Raw genomic sequence first — 24,647 nt, 5'->3', positions numbered from 1 at the left:
CCATCTTCCATGTCACTGTCATGGCCCTTTACATATTTGTTGTTATCATGTTACCTTTCAGACTCCTCATTGCCCACCTCCAGTCCACAGGGGTCTCACCTGTTCTCTAAGAATTCTGAAAGCTTATAGACGAGTTCTAACACAATGCAAGTTCTTTTAACATCCTTGGATGCAGTTCATCAGGCCCTGGATTTGAATCCATTTAAAGTAGCAAGGTGATCCATTACCACCTCTCTTTTTTATACTTATATCTTAGGCTGCAGCTCCCTCCCTGCATCATTTATTCTATTATCACCAGGTTGGGCATTGCTCTCCTTTTGTGTAAAGTTTGGAGGTAAAGTAAATGTTGAGCAGTTCCTCCTCCTTTCTGTCGCCCAATAACATTTCTCCATCTTCTCCACGCACAGGATCTACTACTTTACTGTTCTTTCTCTTGTTTCGAAGTTGGCCAAAGAAAGCGTTTAAATTATTTTTATCAAATTATATACAAGGAAAAAATTCAGGTGGCCTTTCCTAATGTGGAAACAGTCTTGTGGCTATTTCTTAGCTTTATGGTCACTAACTGCTCAGGAGAGAAGTTTTTCAAGACTAAATGAATTAAGGGCCACAATGTCTCAAGAGAGGTTGTCCGCACTGAGCATTCTGTACATTGAAAGTGACAAACTTAGACAAAAATTTTTTGATGACGCTTTGGATGATTTTGCTATAAGGAAGGCTAGGGAAAGAACATTTTTAGTCTTACTGTATTTGATGGTTGTAGTTTACTTCTTAATATGTTTTTAAAAACTAACTGTTTAATGAAAACATAAAGTAGATTCTAAAAGTGCCACACTGTCAGGTAATCATGATCATATTATTTACATTTCCCAGGCAATATAATTTGTAAACTAAAGTTTTTTTAAAAAAAGAATAACACTACAACTTCATTTTCCTAAAAATTAATGCTTATTAGATGAGCGCAGCAACCCCAAAGTTGGTCATGCCTGGACCTAATGGTCGGGGGTCCCTTTACCTTTACCTATTTGACAATAACATCTTATGTCCTTTAGAGGAGAAATTGTGAATTGCAGAATTTTAAATACCTGTCTTCATCCTTGGCTTCACTCAATTTTGTTTACAACATTCTTCCATTTTCTTCCAGTTGTGAGAGTGGGGGATTGGGAGGGGCCTCACAAGTGGAGTAACCTAGGGCCTCTTGTAATTTAAATTCAGGCCTGCAAAAAGCCTAATAGAATGCTCCACCTAGCCCATATTTCCCAGTGGTTTTTCAATTCTGTAGCTCTTTAATTGCTGTGGCCGTTTCATCAAAGAAGATTGCTCTGTTCCAAAATTCACTGTTTTCTGGACTTAAGGGCTCTTTTGTAAGCTATGTCTGGAAAGTTGTATGTATATAAGCATTCATAGGGGGCTGCAAAGCCTGAACTTAATTGAGCAGATCCCATCAGCTCTTGGTTGTGGGGCAGATCTTATCAGCACTATTTTATTTGTAGTAAGAACATTTTGCTGCTCTAGTTAACAACAGTTGTCCTTGTTTCCAAACTTGAAGCAACTTCTATTTTGGTATATCAATGATTTAATCAGTCTATTCCTGTATGTATATTTGTGGTTATTGTCTTACTGCCTCTGTTGGTTGAGCCAAATGCCTCAGGCAGTTGCATTCAGGGAGAGTTCTCTGTTCAGTGGGGCTATGGTTTGCACTTGTTGGTTTACAGCAGGCTGGGCAACCTGATCAGAAAGTCTATTTTCTTGCACTTCTCTTCTCATTCAAGGACTTCAGATAAGTGAATTTTTAAAATAGCAGTTCTGGTCTTGCTGGTCTTTCAGCTTCATCTGAAATATCGTGTCTGTCAGCTTTGCAAGATGGGTCTGGTTTTGCAGCCCCTAGTCCAGCACTTCACTAGCTGTCACAGATGTGTCTGCTGCCTTGCTCGATATATCTTTTATGGAGGCCTCCAGTGGTTTTAGAGCCTTCTCCAATCTTTAAGCAAATCATGTGCAAACTTTTTAATTTGCTTAGCAAGTTCACCTGTCACTATATACTTCACTGAACTGGAGACTAGATGATAATCTCAGTGTTTTGCACCAGGACTGCCAGTTGCTAATCACTGCCCTTACATTTTTCTTAATTCTCTTAATCTCAGCAGTTTATAAAAGGTTAACTGTTTACACATCTGTTTATATTTTTAAACGAAAAGCTTGAAATGAATGGAATTATTAATAACAGATGTAAAGATAACAATAGCAGTATGTGAAAACCAGCTTGTCATATAGAATTTCCTCAGTTATTTTCAACTGTACAAAGACATATTTCTTGTTTAATTTATCAACATGGTACTAATTACATTCTCATAACAAACATAACATGTTGTTTATAAATGAGGACTTACTTATTGAAATGATGATTTAGGAAACAGCAACATTTTGGGACAGCTTCTTTCTGTGATTTTGCTAATGCCAAAAGTGAAAATATACTTTGTCCCTTTTAGAAATATCTGCCATTTTCTGTGCTATTAAAATTTGTAAGGTTTTTCTTAAATAAAGAGAGGACAGAATTATTCATATATTCCACACACTGGAAAAAAGTGGAACAACATCGCCAAGTAGGTTATTATATCCAGGTTATACTTTAGGATTTTAGTCTACATACAACAGCATGCAATACTGCATATGCAACCTGAGGCAATGATTAGAGATGCACATTCTCATCAGTATTGCAAAGCAGATGGAAGTGTGCACCCCCCATGCAGTAGAAATAACATCTGGACACCTCAAATCACCATGCATTCATCTCTTTTTTCTATTGATATATATATATTTATTTCAAGCTTAAAATTTACATTTTGTTACTCAACACTTATATTAAGTTCTACATATTAATGACTTCCCACTCACCGATCAGCAATGCTTATATTCAGGATTATAGACAATGGCATTTTATAATTCCACCATATCCAGTTTCATTCTCTTTAACAGGTTTCTCAATATGTTCTGCTATTTTTTCTTAATCTTCAACCCCTGCTGTGGACTTCACCTATGGAAAATAATTTTTTTAAGGGTTTCCAGTCCTCTTTAAAGGATTCTGTTTATTGTGTCTCTTATCAGTGCCGTCAGTTTTGCCATCTCTGTATATTCCAAGGTTTTCACCAGCCATTCTTCTTTTGAGGGTATTCTCTCATCCTTCTGTGCATAGAAATTCCTTACCGCTGTGGTTACATAGATAAATACAGTTTAAGCTTTCTGTGGAATTTCACTTTCCAGTATCCCCAGCAGGAAGGCTTTCTTGAGAAAGGTCAGTTTGATTCCCCCCCCCCTTATATATCATGGCCCAAAAGGCCGTGGCCTCCATGCAGGTCAACCTCATGTGATAGAATGGCCCGTTTTAATTCTTACATTTCCAACACTTGTTTGATATATTCTTCTACAATCGAGCTAGCTTCTTTGGTGTTAAATACCACCTGTACATCATCTTTCAAGCTATAACATGTTGTAAATTTCATACATGTTTTCCGAAGCTTTTCACAGGCAGCAATATCTATATTGTGTCCAACATCTTTTGCCCACTTAATCATTTTTTTTAATGTTCACCTATTGGTGATATCCATAGGTGTTTTTTTGTGTTCCAGAAGATTTTTATTCCTCCTTCACACCCCCAATAGACTCCTCCTTATATAATGATTAAGAAAGTCTTTATGTACTTTGACTTTGTCATGCCACAAATAGGAATGCCACCCATATCTTCTATCAATTCCTCCCAAATCCAGTAATCTAATCTTCATTAATGTTACCCACTCTTTTAACCAAGTTAAACATGCTGCTTCATGATGCAATTTTAAATTTGGTAAGGCTAAGCCTTAACATTATTCCATATTTTCACATAATTGTTTTGAAACAACATTGCAACTGGTCTTAATAGCTTGCTTCCATACACATACTGCTCCCTCAGTATAGCCTCCCTCATTTTGTACTCATGGCTTTGGAATTCACACTATTTTCAGAACTATTTCACCCCCTAAATATTAGCCACATTTATTATATAGGTTATTAATAAAAATGATATCCTGTAATAGGATTTGTTTAAAAAATGAAAAAAATGGAGTACTCTTTTAACTCTGCATTATGTTTTATAATGCAACAGAGAAAATAATGGAACTTCTGTTCCAAGTTATTTCTTTCTTTCTGAGCATTTTGTCTTTACTTGTTTTTTTCAAAGCAAATGTTTAATGCAAGGATTAATGCTTGTCCATCATAGAGATTTCTGTTCATAAGAATGCCAAAGAACAAAAATAATTTATCCTTTGTGGATTTTACTGAAGCTATACAAAAATGTTTGAAATTTAAGAAAACAACAGCAGAGTTTCCTAAGCCCTAACATTCACCAGTAACTATGTTGAGCTTCTGATTATCCTTTCCAATTCTTCAAGGAAGACTCCAGTACAATTCTTGTCATTCATTCACTGTTTCCATTGTCAAAATAAAAAAATTCCTTCCAGTAGCACCTTAAAGACCAACTAAGTTAGTTCTTGGTATGAACTTCCGTCTGCATGCACACTTCTTCAGATACACTGTTTCCATTGTAATGGACAAACCAAAACAATGAAATCGTCTTCAAAACCTGGGCTAAATCCGCACAGTCTAAATCAACAGAACCACCATGAAGCCTTGTTGTGAGGACAAGATAGCAAGTTGATTTACTGGACTGGGAGAAATGCCCAGATTTTGTGGGTGGTAAGGAGGAGGGGGATAGTATTAGGTTAGAGAAGAGGAATTGGTTTTTAAGGATGAAGGAATACTCACGTCCCAGGTTTGGTTGGTGGATGGCTGGAGTCTGTGAAAACAACTGTATATACATTAGACTGAACCATGTAACTTGAGTCAGTATTGGTGACTTTTATAAGAGTCTTTTATATTGGATTTTATGAGAGATATTGTCCTTATTACATAGAATTTGTCTGCCAAAGAAGGCCTCCATATATTGGGCATTGTTTTGGCAGTGGGTAAATGTGCCCTCTTTTTATCCCATCACTGTTTGCCTCCAGCTAGTACAAAATAAATTTGTTTTAATGTTCTTGTTGTTCCTGCGTCAGAAATTGTATAATTTGAGGAGTTGTATTCAGCAGAGACCCCACCATCTGGGATTAATAATCTTGCTATTCTAATAAACACCTTGTAAAAGGTTGCGCATTTGCCCTACAATCCTAGGAAAAAACAAAAAAATAGACTCTTTTTAAAAAAGAAAATGTATTTTATATTAGCACTTCTAAATCTTTTAGGACAGCTATTTGGCTTTTGAGCCCCTCAATATATAGATTTTTTGTGTTTCCAGAAAAATATTTCCCCTCTCACAGCCTTCAAAGCATTCCAGACATGTGTTTCTTTATAAGAGCATGTTGTCCAATCTTCGCAAATGCATCATAAATTTATTTAATAAATATATTCTGTTGAGTATATTTTGCTTTAGTGTCACTTTAGTGTCATGGAGTAGCCATATTTAGATGCAACTTTTATGTTAGAAATTTAAAAACTAGCCTTCTCTGTGTTTCAGGCCCCTGTAACAGATGAAGATAACATGGAGGATGGTTGCTCTCAGAAACTTGTCTCTGCCAAGTACCTTCGACTCTTGTTGCTAATATTGATTCCATGCATTTGTGCTCTTATACTTTTGCTGGTGATCCTTCTTACATTTGTCGGTAAGTACAAAATTCATATGCAAGGACAAAAAGATCAGTGCAACGAACCTTGCTAGTAATTTAACTTAATAATGTAATGTAGCACCGATAGCATTCTGTAATTTAAGAGAAAAGATGTTCAGTTATTAATTTCTTCTCTTGGTAGGCAAGAGGAATACTGCATTAATAGTTGTATGGTGAGCATATTTTGGGGTCCCATATCTCTGACCCATGGGTCACTTGATAGCCACCTATGCTTGCACTAAGGTCTGAGCTTTAATGTTCATGAGAATCCTGCATTAAAGTTCATCAACCTGGCAAGGTAGCCCATTTAGGAGAAGGAAAGGTCTGATCCTAAATCTCCACTGCCTTGTGGGATAACTTTGGGAGAAGAAAAGGCTAAGGAGTGGACCCTACACAAATCCAGAGTGGAGTCCCTAAGATGGTTTGATGGCACCAGGTACGCTTCTTTCTGGCAACTCCTGCAGCCAAGCTGGTGCTAAACGTATTGCTCTGCTTTCCTTTGGGTCACATCAGCAAGGCCAAAGGAGCGTGTGTCTTGTTTTCAGGGCAGCCCAGGACCTCCATACACACTGTCCAGGCTTGTGCCCTGGGGAGGTCACTTCAGTGTTGCTAACACATTGGTTTGACTTCATGTCCCAGTACGTTTCCAGGCACAACTCAAAGTGTTGGTGCTGACCTTTAAAACCCTAAATAGCCTCGGTCCTGTATACCTGAAGGAGCGTCTCCACCCCCATCGTGTTGCCCGGACACTGAAGTCCAACGCTGAGGACCTTCTGGGGTTCCTTCACTGTGAGAAGTGAGGTTACAGGGAACCAGGCAGAGGGCCTTCTCGGTAGTGGCACCTGCCCTGTGGAATGCTCTCCCACCAGATGTCAAAGAGAAAAAAAACTACCAGACTTTTAGAAGACATCTGACGGCAGCCCTGTTTAGGGAAGCTTTTAATGTTTGACGGACTATTGTATTTTAATATTTTGTTGAAAGCCATCCAGAGTGGCTGGGGAAACCCAGCCAGATGTGCGGGGTATAAATAAAAAAAAATATTATTATTATTATTATTATTATTATTATTATTATTATTATTCTCACAGGCGCACTCCATTGTCTCTCAAGACAGATGGATGCCAACAATAACATTAATAGTACTGTTTGCTGCTTCTGGAAACCTAGCATGTCAGGAGAAGGATTCTAGCCTCCTTTTACAGTTTATGATATTATCAATGACACAAAAATATACGGGCACTGAGTATATGTTGAGAATTTAATTGATTAAATGAGAAATTAATTGATTAAAGGAGATATTTACTTAAGACAGGGATGGGGAACCCTTTTCAGCTGAAGGGCTGCATTCTCTTTTGGGCAACATTCTGAGGTCCACATGCCAATGGTGGATGGCACCAGAGGCAAAAATGTAATTTTTATCTTTGTATGATAGGTTAGTTTCTCGCATGTGCCCCTCTATCCTCCTTCCAGACAAGCAAGTTGCACTGTCAGAATTCAAGGAAATTCTGGCCTGGCAAAAATGCTGGGACTGCAAAGCAGGTATAGTCAGGAGTTGGTAGAATTCTGAAGGACAGATAGAGAGGAATGAAGAGTTGCATTTGGCCTATGGGCCTGACATACACTACCTCTGACTTAGGTAAAATAAATAATATAAATTCTGGCCAAGTGAACTATTAAAACATTGGAAGCAGTCACGTTAAGTGACTGAAAAAATACTACACAAATAAAAGAAGACCCTTCAATAGAATCCTTTGATCCTATTGAAATTAGTGGGAAAACTCACACACATTCAAATAAGCATGAATGGGGGGGGGGAATGGCACATTTTGATCACGCTATTACCTCTGCCAAACGTCAGGAGAACATTTTGCTTACTCTGTTTGGACCTCAGGAGATGATTTGTAATAAAACATTTTTATAGCCTCTGCATTTTTATTTGTTTAGATGAGCAAAAGAATCCTGAATACCGGGGGTTGGACTGGATGACCCTCGTGGTCCCTTCCAACTCTGATTCTGTGATTGGTGGGCATTACTGTATTGCCTGATAACTGAGTCTAGGGATCAGTCTTTAAATACAGAGAACAGACTGAAGGGAATTAAGATCAAGTAAGCTAACAAAGCAGAAACATGATATTCAAAGTGTATTTCTAGGAATAAAATAATCCAAACCCAAGATTCACTGGGATGAGGAAGTTTTGATTTGACATGTGCTGGGCTTTCCCAGCTGAGTCAGGGCTGAGCTGGGTCTATGATGGCATAAGTCTCGCACCCTGTCTCAGACTGTGGAACTTAAGCTGATGTAACTTATACGGGTGTAAGTCCCCAAAGAAGGGGGTGTTCAGGGGGCCTGATATGAGTTGGCTGGGGAGGGCGGGGTATACATAAACATTATTATTATTATTATTATTATTAATAATAATAATATTATTAGAATCCTATTCCAACACCTTTCAGCTTAGTCATGTGATTTAGCAACCCAATGGAACTTAGGCAACAGAAAAGGTAGTGTAAATCAAATTCTTCCTACACAGAGTTTGTAATAGGAGTAATTTATGTTGGATTTCTGTAGTTAGGAGAGCTCTGCAACTAAAAAAACTTTATACTTTTGTTACTTTTATTACCCACATTGACACATTTATTTTATGTAGGCTGTCTTGTTGGCTCATACATTAAAAGAAATATTAAAAAGAAAGGAAGAATTTAGTAAATACATATGAACAAGTAATTAATAGCTCATGCTTTTAGAAATAAATTACACAGTTTTAGAAATAAAGATAATTACCATGGGACCAAGTAGTGTGCTGTGGTGAGATCGTAGTTAAGAAATCCTCAATACAGTACAGTTGAAATTTCTTTACAAATAAAACATATGCTGTAAGTCGATGAGAAGCTAGAAAGACTAAAATACTCATAACCCCATTTGTATTTTTTATGTTGATCACACATTTTCATATAATATGCATAGTAGATACTTATAAGGACAAAGCAAAGTATTTGTGGGTTAAAAACAGAACCTGCTTGCCCCAGAGGAATCACACAGGGCCCTGTTTTCTAGGGTTGTACATCTGCTCCAGACAAATCTTGGAATTTATGCTGATTCATGCCGATCTAGTATTTGTCTGGACTGGGTCAAGGTGGTCCTAGATCCCCCTGGTTTGAATCCCCCTAGAGTGATCTTGAGCTGTCAGAAGGGGGTGATCAGGCGGCAAGGGAGGGAGAGGGAGAAAGTACAGGTTACAGTCTCTGCCTGCATGTCTCCTCCTTCCCTTATCCCCTGATGCTGACTGAGTTGTTTAATTGGGGCTTTAAATCCTGTTTAAACATTAGGACTGTGCAAGGCCTCCATTTCAGTTAAGGGCCTGAATAGGGTCTGGGTCAGAAAAGGACCAGAGCAGAGTTGCTAAACTGAGACCTGAACTGAATTGGGGAATGACTTGCACTGCCCTACGGTTTACCACTCCTCACCCCCACCCCGGAATAAGGGGATGTTTTAGAGAATGTCAATTTTATTTTTTGAAAAAAAGAAAGAAAATAATTTAGAATATGAAAATGGAAACCCAAATAAGTCATTTATAGGTTTGAACTTTAAACTGCATAATGCTCTACATAGCAAACAATGTCTGTCTGGCATTTTAAATGTTTTTTAAAAAACAATTTCTATTGGTTTTTAAACAAAAACAAATACAAGAACCATTAAGCACTTATCTAGCAGTACATTGAATGGTGTTTGTTCTATCAATTGACTCTAGATATAAACAATGTTCAAACATATTGCTTAATGTAACCTCTCCACTGAAAATATTGAGCAGTTGATATAACAAGGTCTTGATTTTGGTCATTAACATAATTAAAGAAAGGGTCCACATTTCTTGGAAATCCGTTTCCACATTTCTGTTTGTTATGCCTTTAATTGCCCTTCTGTGTCTGGTGAAATGCTCAGACATTTCTGTATCCCAGATATTATTTTCCCATATATTCATTTTAAATTTTATTAAGGGGGAAGTACATTTGTCTATAGAGCTACAAAGTGTCTTTTAAAAGATACAGATGGCAGTGTACACAATGGAAAGAAAATCAGAACACTGATGCCTAGAATTAAACAAACAAAAAACCCTTATCCTATCTTGCCTTCTATTCTATAGCTTCCAACTACCTACAGGATCTCTTCCAGTAGGTAGTGTATGGGATGTTCATTCTTGTTCAGTGAATTTTGTCAGGTTCTCTGGTTTATGTTCTATGATTTTTCCTTCCATTCAGGTGTGTTGGGGAAAAAATGCTTACATTCAAATGAAAGCGACTTACTTCACCCTGATGGTGACACTGAAATGCCTGATACTCCTTTTCCAAACATGACTGAAGGTCGTTCAAATGTCGTTCAATCTATGGGGAACAAAATACAGCCACCATCTTGGACCACAAACCCATTATTTCACCTTGACCAAATACATAAAAACTTCAGTATACATAAGGGAGCTGCACAGGTTGCCTCGCAAACCCCATCACTGAAAACTAGTCCTACAGGTGAAAAGATTTTGACCAAAACTCCTGGAGACAACTCCTGGTCATCAACTAATACAGGAGATGAAACTCTACAGTCCACAGACACATCTGTAAAGATCATAGACAAGAATTCATCTTTTTCTATCCTGAAACCTACCAGTCCATCTACTGTGCAGCAAATGGATTTGAAAAAAAGTAAGTTTATATTAATATGGATCCTTAATTAATTATGATGCAAGAAATATAATATAATTTTGTGGTGTTATAATTTGCATCCTTCTAAATCAATAGCTACCAAGGAATATCAGTTTGTTCAGGTAATTCTCATCTGGGGGGGGGGGGGAGTTGTTGAGCTTTTTTTGTTACTTTTGCCCAGAGTTGTTGCACAATACGACAAGGGTTGCCATGCGTCTGGAAATTCCAGACATACAAGTCCTTATCTGGACCTTGTTTAATGTTGAACCATTATTTAGCTGGCTAAATAATTGTTCTGAACATGGGTTATTGAAGATCTCTGCGAGTATGGCAGACTAAGCTCTTTAATCAGAAGCAAATACTGTACAGATCACTGCTTAGCAAGATACATTAAACAAGCATGGTAAGTACATTAAGTACATCATATTGAAGTGATAAGCCTGTTCACTTTTTTAAATTGTCCATTTGTTGACTTGCCTTGTTGGAAGGCTCTTGATAATTCTGTAGTCAATAGCTAAAATCCAAGAAAATTAGTCTCATTTAATCTCATTTGTATTCAGTAGAACTAGCTGGTTATAAGCCTTGTTGATTTAAATGGTACTTAAGAACAATTGGTTGAATTGAAGTCTGTATTGCAGGGGGCATCTCTTCTCAAATGTGAAGATTTTACTTTTATATGTGTCTTGGGCACTTCCTCCATAGTTTTTTTTTTTTTTGTGTGTGTGTGTGTGTGTGTGTATAGAGAGAGAGAGAATATATTTAAGGGCAGCTTATAGACATTCTGAAATGCCCTGAAAACTGGAACTGAAAATATCAAACTGAATAAAATGTCATTCCTTGTTTTACCTTTCGTAGTTTTAGTACATCTAGGTAGTCTACTTAGAATGACAATTATTTATCAGCAACCATTTTACTTACACTACATATACCCTGCAAATAAAACGGGGAAAGTAAGGAACTGCAAACTTAATAAAAATAATTTTATAGATGTAAATGTAATATGATGTAAATATCTGATCAAAAACAGATAAAGGTAGATAAAATCTGAGTTGCTCTGCAACTTGACCTCGAAACTTTGCACTAAAAGGAGACTTGGCATGGACACAGTCCTCATTGAAGAGATCAGGGCCAGCTCAAAACAGTTGTTGCCTCACTCTGTCTATAAAGGTAGGGCTAGCCTGGCTGGGATAGTTATTGGTTCTAACATGTACACAGAGCGGGGTATATTCTTCTTTTAAGTGATTTATTTTAATTTCTCATAAGTTAATTGATATTCCGTCCCTATATCCATTGTGTTACATATACATGCATGGTTGCATACATACATACATACATACATACATACATACATACATACATACATACATAACTACCAAGCAGTTGCTAGCAATTCTCTGTGATCTCTTATTACCTTTCAAAATTGAAGAAACAAAAAGCTTCCTTTGCTTCATTCTCAACTGCATGTCTTTCCAACAGCCTGTCAGAACAATACAGTTTTTAAAAGACATCTGAAAAAAAGCAGGAAGGATTCCTGCCAAAAAATTTTTTGGGGGGGCAAGGAGTTCCACAGGGCAGGCCCTGCAACTCTAACAGTCCAATACCTCATTTTTGCAATGGGGTTGTTCTCTTTTGGTGCCTTCATCTTAAGTTATACCTTGTTCCTGTATAATTGAAAAACACAATGTTTTTTAAAAACAACTTGGCCCCTGGCAGAGGCCGACTAAACCTAATTTTAGAGTGAAGTTAACATTTTTCTATAGTAAACTTAGGGAACAGCTCTGTTATAGAAATATTTGTGGAACATGTGCTTTGTGTGTTTATAGATTAAAGCAAGCACAAACATTTACTACAGCAGTCTACCTGTAATACTCTATTACCTTCCGAGATAATTTAACTAAGGCAAAGGAAGAAGAGTAGCCATAGGTAAGGTAAAAGGTAAAGGACCCGTGGATGGTTAACTCCAGTCAAATTAGACTATGGGGTCTGGCGCTTATCTCCGCTTTTAGGCCAAGGGACCCTGCGTTTGTCTACAGACAGATTTCTGGGTCATGTGGCCAGCATGACTAAACCACTTCTGGAGCAACAGAACACTGTGATGGATAAATTATCCAAGACAAAGAAAGAAGAGTAGCCATAGGCACACGCAGAGCATGGGGCTGTTGACCTAGACTGCGCAAACCATACCAGCATGTCATTCTTTCTCTTCTGTGTCAAGCGACTAATGTAAGAAATAATAAAAAAGAGTATCCACATATTAAGTTCTTCCCTTACTATTTTAAAGCATGTAGAAAAATTTCTACCCAATGTCCTGAACTCATCATATTGTGCATCTCTGCTACCAAACACTCAGTGAGGTTAGAGGTGGTTCACAATGTCAGATTCCTTCTTGAGATTGTGTATTGCAGGCACAAGGTTGTGTAGAGCCAGTAGCCATTTCCGAGATTGCAGACAGTTACTTTCCAGCAACCGTGAAGACAGAGATGGCTACTGATTTCCTGCATCCTGATATTTTTTCCACACAGTTTTATACCCACATATATGATTGCCCGGAATAATTTGACAGCATGAAAAAGCCCTTGAAGTGCAACAGAAGTACCATTAAAAGCAATTTCATGTAAAGAACAAGAGCTCCTTTAAGTCTTGAGCCAATAGTGTTGCATCTGTAGTTCAACCTGTTTACTTATAATCTTTCACTTTCCTTAATGTTTTATTTTTATTTTTTTAGCGGCTTACTAAGTACATAAATTAAGTGGAATTTAGTTAATTCAGCCTTATAAAATTGTTGACAAAGATTATGGCCTATAGAGTATAAACTCTTATTTGCTGAGAGTTGTGTATGACTGGTTTTTTAAATATAAAAAACCAATTGATTTTTAAAAGACCAATTGTAAGTTTTACATCTCATGAAAGAAAATATTTGCAAATTCATTGCTGCTGTTCTTGCAGAATGTTTTCTAATCCAGCTGAAGGGGAGGCAGTTTTTGCTAATTTCCTCTCTTGCAGCCTTTGTGCCACTTTCCACATTGCTGGAAAAAGATTTTCAGAGGGCACAGTACTGCACAGTGGACACTTCCATTGGATCACAAGTCCTTCTACAGTTGGAATGGCAGCATTGGTTTTGCTCCATGTCTGGACTAGAGGCTATGATATGAGAGTGCATTTGTGTTCATTTTATAATATAGCTTATTGGCTGTCATAACTGATCTAGCAGCCTGTCATGCTTTGTTCTGAAAAAGTGTTTCCAGAAAGAAGCAAATGATATGAAAGAAAATAGTTTCCGATTCCAACAGAGGAACTGAAATGCATACACATTCAAAAATATTTTGGTATTTTTGTAAACACACACCTTTTTAACGAGACACACAGTTTATATGTTAAAAAAAATCTGCTCATGGGAAAAGATCATCATTGTGTTTCCATAGAATACATAGGCAGCATAGAAACGCTATAAATAAATTAAAATGAATATAATCTCAAGTGATTATAGGATATCGCATAATCAAACGGAGCTTTGGATGGGTTGTACCAAGTGCTGTTCTGGCATTCTTTGTTACTATAATTTTACACCAAAGGGGAAGATAGGCTGACACTAGTGATATAAAAGTTGGTTTAAAATTTATTTTATATGTGAAAAAAGTATTTTCAAATAACATCAGGGAGGTGGTGGTTTGGTGAAAAGTTGTGGTGTTAGTTTGATTTTTGCATTATCAGCATGTTAGTCACGTGACACATTATTTGATAGTTTGTTTGATACTGCAAATCAGAAGACACCTGGATTGTTGGTTGTAGAGACTTTTAGGGGGCTTCTAAACTTAGTATTTCTGCAGGACAGATTCATGTGCATACTGAAACGTTAGGATTGCACAGTTAAAGAAGATTGGAAAGTGATGGGAAAGTGTATTGAGAAGTGTGAGATGAATAAATTGGAAGACACAAACACCCCACAAGCAAATCAGGATGAATGTTAATTGTCATGTAACTACCCCACAAATCAATCAGAACAAATGCTCAATAAAGAGCAGATACAGTCTTTAGTAAGCTTTATGCAAGCGGGGCTTTTTCCCAGCCAGAACTTGTCAAAACCTGGTTCTGGCACCTCTCAGGTAAGTGCCATTGCTATGATAAGAGATCAAGGGAAGCATTCATGGTGAGTTCCAGCACCTCTTTTTCTAGAAAATATAGCACTTGGTACAACCCATCCAAAGCTCCATTTGATGATGCAATATCCTATAATCTAGAAATATAGCACTGTGTGCAAGCAAATCAGGGTGACTAATCCCTAAACAGATTGTCTGGAGAAGTTCTTTGGCTGCATCTATACTACAAATATATTCTGGTTTTGTACCAGTTTAGCTATTTGCTACCCAATAATCCTGAAAACGTGGATTAATAATAATCTGGGACGCAGGTGGCGCTGTGGGTGCCTAGGACTTGCCGATCGCATGGTCGGCAGTTCGAATCCCCGCGGCGGGGTGAGCTCCCATCGTTCAGTCCCAGCTCCTGCCCACCTAGCAGTTCGAAAGCACCCCTACGTGCAAGTAGATAAATAGGTTTATAGCGGGAAGGTAAATGGCGTTTCCGTGCGCTGCGCTGGTGCTGGCTTGCCAGAGCAGCTTCGTCATGCTGGCCACGTGACCCGGAAGTGTCTTCGGACAGCGCTGGCTCCCGGCCTCTTAAGCGAGATGAGCACGCAACCCCAGAGTCGGTCACGACTGGCCCGTATGGGCAGGGGTACCTTTTCCTTTACCTAATCCTGAGAACTATAGTTTGGTGAGGACTAAACTGAAAGGGGAATAGATGACATTCCCCTTTCAGAATTGCTGTTTTCACAATTCTGAAGTGAAGAAGGAATGACTATTGGAAAGTAATACTTCTGTCCCTATGAGGCATGTGTACAGTTCATCTTAGCTTCTGGCCAATAATATTTTTGGAAGATCCTAGACCAGAGGATTCCCAATTGTTTCCAATGAGGGTCAGTACAACATGGCTCAGTTTAAGAAATGAAAATTGTGCTTGTGTGTGTAATGCCACATAAAACTTAAGTAATTTATTCCAAAGATTTTGCCACTCCATTATTGATCAGTATATAAAATAAATTGGGTTAGCCCCAGAGCTTATTCAGACAGAAGTATCTCCCAGTAGCCTGCAGAATGGGGTTACAAGGTCATTGGATGGAATCAAAACTAATGGAGATAATCCTGTGCACAGTTTTATGTTTATGCAGTATTTCAAGAATGAGCTGGAGCAATGTATGCTTGCACCAAGTATGGCATTTCTGGATGTTAATTAGACATGACTGGCAAATGTCCTTTAGACAGTATTCTTTATCTCCTATGTGTAGTGGTTGTAGAGCCTCAGGTTATGCATTGGAAAACCCTGTTCTTCCCAGCTGCTGTTCTAACCTCTCAAGAGATTTTGAACAGCACATTGCTAGAATATCTTAATTGCCAAAGTGTGGGGCCTTATAGTGGAAGAGGTGGTCTCTAAAGATTTAATTGCAAAAATGTGCAACATATAGTATGAAATTGGTTGTTTAAATATATTAATAGAGGCAAAACATGTTGCAATAAATATTGTATCCATGTGTTAGGAATAGCATTGGGGAACCCTTGCATTGTAAAATGCAAGGAACTGCAAAAGCTAAGTGATGTTATTATAAGTTGTTTATTTAATTAAGAGACTGTAATATGTTGTGGAAATTGGACATAAATTAGAGGGAAGATAAAAGAAAGGAACACTGAAAGGAAAATTTAGTTAAGTTGTCACTTTAAAAATAAATAGAATTTATACATGCTGCGTAAGAAAAACTCCTGAAAGCAATCTGCAACATATGACAAGGATCTGCAACATATGACAACATATGACATATGTTTAAACCCTGAAATGTTAGATGCTTCTAATTAAAATAAGACAGTACTGCTATACTATTTACCTGGGAGTAAATCCCATTTATTCCAACAGGCCTTACTTCTGAGTAGACATTTATAGAACTGTGCTATCAATGAATTTTTGACATGACCTACAGAGGCACATGTAAGACAGAGGTCAGAAATATGTACAAATACAAGAATTGAAGATGCTAAAAGAAAGCAGAATTTCATAGTCTGAAAACAAATGCTGTCGATAGGTACTCAAAGTAAATAAGATATTTAACACCAGCTCCCACAAGAGTTGTGAATACTCCTTTCCTCGGAAGTTTTTAAGCAGAGGTTGTCATGAATGCTTTAGCGAGATTCCTGCATTGCAGGGGGTTGGAGTAGATGACCCTTGATGTCTTCCAACTCCTAAGATTCTGTGAACAGTGCACTCCTCTGTATATCTGCTCATCAATTGCAGTGGGACTTTCTCCCAGGCATCAGATTACAGTGTGAATCGGACAAGTTCTGACAGATAAGATCAATTTCTGAATTATGAAGGAAGGACTTCATTGGCAAATGACACCAGCTAGGTTAATTAAAATATACCCAGAAACTACAGATCATTATTGGAAATGTAAAATACCGGGGGGGGGGGGGATATTCCATATTATGTGGTCATGTACAAAGACCTAGATATTTTGGAATTTAGAATTATCAGGGGAAAAAAATATAATGGGCTACAACTTCCCAAGAGATCTAATGATAATATTATCTGGATATCCCGGTGAGGGGCATGGAATACCAGTAGATATAGATATGACAACTTATTTGTAAATGGCTGCTATCAACATAATATTTCAGAACTAGAAAAGTACCACCTCTTTGCTTAACTAAAGCCTGGGATGTGGTGCATATGGTAAAATTAACAAATCTGGTTAAAATGAGAGAGGGTAGACAATGAGAAAATGTTTTATTATAGAAAAATTGAGGTGTTTGGAACAGTAAAGTGCAAGACTCAGTGAATTCATACTATTTGTTGGGGAAAATTTAAGAGTACAAAGTATAGATGAAATAATTGAGCTGGGGAAGGATTATTACTAGGTTCTTTTTTCCTCTTTAAATGGTTAATGATGTAATTAATTACCGGATATTAAAACTGTATTTATGAATAATATTTTGTGGGAATTGCACAGTATTAATTATAGTTCTATACTACTGTAGCATATTGTACATTTCTGTATTCTTATAAAGAATAATAAATACTCTGAATAAACTAAAATGAAGGCAGAAAGGACCAACCAATGTTAATTTTGAGTCTGCTTAGGCAGGCTGCAATCCAATACACCCATTAACTCAGTGGCACTTACTTGTGTTGTAAGTAGGGTTGGAAGGCTGGAAAACAAGGAAAATCCCATATTTGGAATTACAAAGAGAGGGATTGAAAAGAAAACTGCTGATATATAATAATACCTTTATGTAAATCCATGGTGTGGCTGAATTTAGTGAACTGGGAAAGCATAGTGCTAGAGAAGGTGTAGAGAACAGCATTCAAATAATGTAGTAGTGATTTGAGCTTTTTCCCTTTGACAAAAGCAGAAAACATTTGGAACTTTTTAGTTTAGAAAAAAGGTGGCAAAGGGGAAAAAATAGGTAATAAAACTCTTCATAGTGTGGAAAAACTGAATATATGTTTTCTTTCAATTATAATACTAGAAGTCAAGTTCTCCCAATGAAATTAATGTACCAGGACAGACAAATGAAATGACTTCACACAATGCATATTATATTTAATTTATGGAATTCACTGCCATATGATGTGGTGATGTCCAGTGGCCTTGAGGACTTGAAAAGAATTTTGGAGAGATTCATAGAGTCTTTATTAATGGTTATTAGGCATTATATGTTCGGATGTAGTAAAATCCTGAATGCCAGCTGTTGAAGGGAAGACAATAGAGGAGGGATGTTGCTCCATGTGCCCAGGGGCAAAACGGGTGTTGGCAGGGTGTAGAGTGGGCAACAGTATATCAGAAAGAAGGAAATGTAAATGAGGCTTGAAGTGAAAAAAACAACAAGAAAGTAGTGTACTAACAGAAGAGGCAGCTAAATGTCACATACAGTATTTATTTCAACTATTCAGCCAATTTTTGCTTTGTAGTATAATAATGTTGTTCATCCCCCGCATATGTTCTTGATTCACAGGTTCCTGCATAAGTATCACCTACAGCCAGTGCCAAATGCTGCCATATAACCACACCACTTTAACACCAGTCCTTTCCATTGTCAAAAGCATTGAAATGGAAAAGTTTCTCAAGTTCTTTGGTTATCTCAACCGCCTCAGCTGCTATCAACACATCATGCTGTTCGGCTGTAGCCTTGCTCTTCCTGAGTGCATCAGTGATGGTGATGACAGGTATTTGGGAACTAAAATGGGGTGATTAGAACTAACTACAACCAAATATTGAATCATGGCAGTGCAGCCTAGAGTTAAACCATATGGCCTGTTTTATTGAAATAATTTAGCTGTGGATGACAGTCTCCAACAGATTTTTGCCAAGCTAAAAGAGCTCAAAGGAACAAGCTGCAATGTATTACTCAGGGACAACTAAATAGTATTCTTATAACAGTTTGAACACATTAACTCTTGTGAATGGTTTTGTTATAGATTATGTGCCAGTTGGATGCATCTTAATCCACATTTAATTTAGTGGCATAATTCAATATGCAGCATTTTGAAATGTCCTGTGAAAGCATTTTTCCTCTTCCCTAGAAAATACAGCTCACCTTAAATGTAAATGAATTCTTACCTATCTGAGGTAGTTTTTGCCTGATGTGTTGTACTTTGAGCAGCTTTATGCAAGATATACATTCCATTTCTCCCATCAGTAGCCCTGCAGCTGAATATTTGGTGGTTTCTATAGTCCTAGATCATGCATGTGGTTTTTAGGCTCTGTGGTGAGGTTTCAGTGGGGCCAGCCACTGCCATCCACTCCACACATTATTTCACCCTGAATACCTTACAGGTATTCCAGCAAAAGAAGGTTAAGTTTTCCATCCGTGTAGCCAATAAAGACAGACTTGTTTGAGGCCAGGCACGGGGAACCCTACTCTTGTTATGTTCACATAATTGTGCTTTTCTGTTTAATAAGGACAACACTTGAAAAATACTGTGTTTTGTGTTGACACCAGAAGATACATTATAATATTGAAGATTATTATTTCTCAAGTCTTAAGCAGAACTAGCAAGCTTACAGTCCTGGATCTATACATTTTGCCACAGGGGGCAGAAGTCTGGACAGTTGCTGGAGCGAAGGGAGAGAAACACAGGAGGATGAATGGGAGCCAGGAGGTCACCCACATGTCCTGAGGCTTAGCCTCCACACCTTACTCTCCCCAATTTCCTTTCCTTCCCAGTGCCAGGGAGTCATCTTGGGGAGGCGGGGAAGTGCAGCATGGCCCTTGCCCATGTGTAGAGTGTGCCAACACCAGCCAACCCCCCCCCCACCACCACATAGATGGTTCTCTGAAACTCCTCTCTCCCTCCTTTGGCTCACCTCTGCAGCATCCTTGGGCTGCTTCTGACACAGATCTCCCCCACTTTAGTCTGCTGCTGGGCACCTCCCTTTTGTCTGCTACCGCTCCATGCTGTGCCATGGTGATGGTGGCTCCACCTCTTCCTCTCTTGGTGCTAGGAGGTTGCTACAGAGGCAAGGAGGCTCAAGTTGTTCCAGCTTTCCTAGGCTTTTGGTTCCATTGGATGCCACCAGGACTTGAGTGCACCAAGCCAGCCCTGTGGTTCATGGGTTATTGAGCCAGGCTGGCCCTGCGAGGATGGACAGCATTAAGTGGGGAAACTCTTTCTCCCCTTCTGTCCTGTGCAGGCTTCCTTTTCTTGGTGGCGGTAGTGACAAAGGGATGATGAAGAGGGGAAAGACTATTCATGTTTCCCTGCCACCACCACCACTGAGAGAAGGAAGGCCTTCTTTTCTTTGTGTCTTGGGACACAAAGGGGAGAAATACTTTTTTTGTGGTTCTGGTAAATGTCATTAGGGCAGGGTGCTGTTTGTTTCCCCTCTCACCTTCCGCCTGGGGCACATATCCCCTTTCGCCTCCCCTTGAGCCACATATGCAGGTTTGCAATCTAAATAGGTGCAGGTGGAAAAGGAAAGAAGGAGTGGGTAAGGTGGGACAGCAAGAAAAAATAGATTGCTAAATTTTTATAATTGGAAAAGTTACATGAAAATGGATATTATTTGAAGCACTTGTTAAAGAGCAGAAGGGTTGAATCAAATGATACTCTGGAGCCAATGAGTTCCAGAGATAAACTACTGCCAAAGCAAATAGGCAGAGGCATGAGAAAAACAGATGTAATCTTTGATCTAAGTAAGAGATTAGTACCAGAGGAACATACAGCTCTAGGAGGAGTATAAAGATTAAACAAGAAATATTAAAAGGAGCAAGGAGGTTCAAGCATTTAGAAGTACAAAGAAATTTAAGTGAATGTGATGAAGGCAAGAATCCAGTGCAAAGAGAAAAGGAGGAGAAAATCACGATCGTTTTTACAGACAAGAGAGTGAGATGAGCTGCATAATAAAGGATGATGGATACATGATTTTGAAGGGGCTTTGATCTGCAATGAAAAAAGAGACAGTCAAATAATGGTATTGATTCTGGTTACTCTTTGGGCCACCTTGATGTTACAGTCAACAAGTGATGAACATGGATGTGTGGATGAAGCTTTATTTTTATGAGCTTCATGCATACCTATAGACAGAAAGTTTTTCTAAGGAAGTCTAGCAATGTATCTACCGCACCACACTAGCAAACCTAATTCATCAAATTCCAGTCAACCTTATTCCCTATTTAGGCTGCAGTCCCCTTCAGGTTTCCAAATCAGGGTGCTGGCTGCTTTTCTTATTTCAAGGCTATTAAAATTATATTTAAATAAGCTAAAATAAATAAATGTTAATGATTATTGTTTTCCACGTTGTGAATTTTGGTTGCTGCAGGTGTGCTGGTATATCTGAGTGGAAATCAGTTCAGAGTGAAGAAATCTCTTCCTTCACAGAGTGATTAGCATTGATTCACACATAATGTTTCCATGTGATTACACACTAAATCATATGCAGTGCTCATCTGTGCAATGTCGGTGATTGCTTAAAGATGGCAAATACCGGTACATAGGTGTATCATATAAAACCACATTTGACAGCCCTCCATGCCACCATTAGCTCCTGTGGTACTGAGACCCACTAATCATGATTGATCACTGGACCTAATGGTCAGGGGTCCCTTTACCTTTTTATACCCAAGTGATGATGCCCTCTCCATGTGGCAGCTGTGGAAAAATATATAGTCTGCCTACATGGAATATGATTGCTTTGTTTTTCTTTAAATTGTTTCCCATGTCCAAGCCTTTTTGTGATTTATATTTTTGTGTGTGTATTTTGTTTTAGTGCATTAGCAGTTGAACACTTCTTTGTTGCACCACTCCAGTATGGGAGTGCTCATCAAGACATGAAAAAGAAGTGGCAGATACCAGCAAAGTCACCCTTCCCCACTTGCCCAAAGCAATGTCCCATCATTTTATGAGGTTAATTCATTTAGTTGTTTAAAGGCATGTTTGGGGCTTCCTGTCACTGTTCATCTACACAATCCCTATACCTTACGTTGTAACAAAATGAAGAGATAGTAAGGTATTTTATTCCATATTTTTCTTAAAATACTCTTGCAATTTTTTGACATAAAATACCTAAATGTTCACCTAGTTGCCAAACATTTGGAGTCTGATTATATTTGGTTTCAGTTTTTTTATACTAGACAATTACTTAATTGTTGTATTTAGTAATTGTATTCAGTAAAGACTGCTTACCTCCTTTGGGGACAGCGACACAGCATGGTGAGCCACAGGGAGAGGGCATTCCATCACCGACATGGCTGGCTGATGTCATCATTGGCTTCAGCTGGCTGCAGGGGCACTTGGAATTGCCTGCTCAGTTTTATTTGAATTGGCCGATCATGGCCTTTGAAGGGAGGAGACAGGACCCTTTAAAGGCTGGACGCACTGGGAGTGGGCAGCATACTCACCCCATATGTCTGGTCTGCCTGGAGGTAGGTGAGCAGCGCACATGTATGACACATATAATTTTTCTATATATATTTCGACCAACACGGCTACCTACCCGAATCATTGCTGTGGAGCTAATTGATCATTGTCTTCAGGGCCAGGAAGGAATTTGCCTGTGGACCCATTGAGCCTATCTGGGCGTTTTGCATTTTTCATAGCAATTGTCATAACTTTGGCGGAAAAAGACATTGGGTTGGATCCATAGTCTAAGTGTTGGGGTGGGGAATGGAGCCTCATCCACTCAGGGTCAAAATGCAGGGTACCCCAGTAGAGAAGTCTAGAGGGAGAGTTGTATCTGGCGGTCTAGACACCGTACTGGCAGCCTGGTGGGACTCCTCATTTGGGGAGATACCAGAACCCAAGCTCAACCCTGAAGGAGTAACCAATCAGGATATGCCCACTTGGAAGGAACCTCCAGTTCAGTGGAGCTTAATCCCAGATAAGTATACATGGCAGGGATACAGAACTTGTGACTCTCCTAAAGCTATTGGATTCTAACTCCCATCCCAACTTGAACCATCCTGGCCCATTGGCAGAAATGAAAGGAGTTGTAGTTGAAGAACATCAATGATGTATAGGATTGTATGCTCAATACAGTGGTACCCCGCAAGACGAATGCCTCGCTAAACGAAAAACCCGCAAGACGAAAGGGTTTTCCGATTTTTAGAGGCTTCGCAAGACGAATTTCCCTATGGGCTTGCTTCGCAAGACGAAAGCCCATAGGGAAATCTCCTGGGACAGCGGGGAAACGCAGCGCACCTTCTCCTCTGTTCCCAGACCTGTCCTGAAGGCTTGTGGTGGGAGGTCCGGGAACAGAGGAGAAGGCGCGCAGCCTTCCCGGGGCTTGCGGTGGGAGGAGGGTTTTTCCTCCCCACCGCCAACATTCAGAACAGAGCGCCCTTCGCGCGGGGCAGACACCTGCAGCTTGGGGAGCCCTGCAGGACTTCCCCGCAGGGCTCTCCAAGCTGCGGATAGCAGCCTGCTGCGCCTATCCGCAGCTTGCAGAGCCCTGCGGAGAAGTCCTGCAGGGCTCCCCAAGCTGCGAATGTCTGCCCCGCGCGAGGGGCGCTCTGCTAAAGAGCGCCCCTCGTGCGGGGCAGCAGGCTGCTATCCGCAGCTTGGAGAGCCCTGCGGGGAACTCCTTCTTCCCCCGCCAGCCTTCAGAAAAGGTCTGGGGACAGACTGTCCCCGGACCTGGTCTGAAGGCGGTTTCCCTAGGAACACATTAATTGATTTTCAATGCATTCCTATGGGAAACCGTGCTTCGCAAGACGAAAAACTCGCAAGAAGAAAAAACTTGCGGAACGAATTAATTTCGTCTTGCGAGGCACCACTGTAAATGAATTACTTTTACAGTAAAGAAAGCTCTTGATATCACTTAGTACTGTGAAGTACTAAACCTATGAGTGCTGAAGGGACAGAAGGAAACCACACCAAAGGTATAGCTATTAATAGCTACTAGAATTTAATAGCTGGGAATTTCGTTATGTGTCAAATGAAGAGTGGTAAGAAAGCAGAGGGCTAAGTGATAAGGGCAGCTGACAAGGAGATGAGTGAAAAGAAAACTATTGTTCTTAAGGTATGAGGGAATTTGTGGAACACTAATTATGATTGGCAAGTATTAACATATGTATTGTCAAGTGTAAAAACAGTCTAATTTTGACATCTGGTTCAATTATTTAATCTTGATTTTTTAAATGTAAAAATGTGTTCTCTGTTATAATTAAGTATTTCTTTTGGCATTAGAAATCTGAAACATTTAGTGTTTTTATAGCATGATATTAAGCACATGTTCCAGGAGTTTTATTGTCCAAATCACAAGCAGAAAGGTTTGGTCAGGACACATAAAACACCTTTCCTCCATTGTTACAGAGGAAACATGAGTTCCAGCACCTATTACAGGGTTGGTGAGGAACATGAATAGTCAAACAGAAGAGGAAAAGAGCATCTAGGTGTGTGTCTCCAGAAATAAATGAGTGGGCCTGGGCAAGCTCAATAATAATAATAATAATAATAATAATAATAATAATAATAATAATAATAAATTTAATTTTACTGATAATTCTAGTCACTGGAAGTGTCTGTAGAAAGAATAGCTCTGACTAAATGGAGTTAAGAAACCAATGCATTTCATTTGACACAGCAGGTGAAAAGTGTTTTTTGTGGGGTCGGGGGGAGGCCAACTTCAGTCAGCCAGGTGTGTTTCAAACTACATTAACTATATTTGAGAGGTCAGGATGAGCTAGTCTGATATGCATATTTCCTGCAGAGTGCACCTGG

General features: G+C 39.0%; 1 protein-coding gene across 5 annotated transcripts in view; it reads left to right on the top strand.

Annotated features, from left to right (window-relative positions):
• The window catches only part of CORIN (corin, serine peptidase), a 104,422-nt gene that overhangs the window by 10,781 nt on the left and 68,994 nt on the right, over positions 1-24,647 (top strand). For all 5 annotated transcript variants that reach the window (XM_082238081.1, XM_082238080.1, XM_082238083.1 and 2 more), the window contains exons 2-4: positions 5,543-5,687; positions 9,948-10,385; positions 18,443-18,653. In XM_082238081.1, coding sequence (XP_082094207.1) covers positions 5,567-5,687; positions 9,948-10,385; positions 18,443-18,653 — 770 coding nt within the window. In that variant the 5' untranslated portion in view covers positions 5,543-5,566. The remainder of the gene's footprint in view (positions 1-5,542; positions 5,688-9,947; positions 10,386-18,442; positions 18,654-24,647) is intronic.

The sequence above is a fragment of the Podarcis vaucheri genome (genome assembly GCF_965113315.1).
Source record: "Podarcis vaucheri genome assembly, chromosome: 9".
Taxonomy (NCBI): domain Eukaryota; kingdom Metazoa; phylum Chordata; class Lepidosauria; order Squamata; family Lacertidae; genus Podarcis; species Podarcis vaucheri.
Note: the sequence above shows the minus strand (reverse complement) of the source record. Positions and strands in the feature narration are given on the sequence as shown.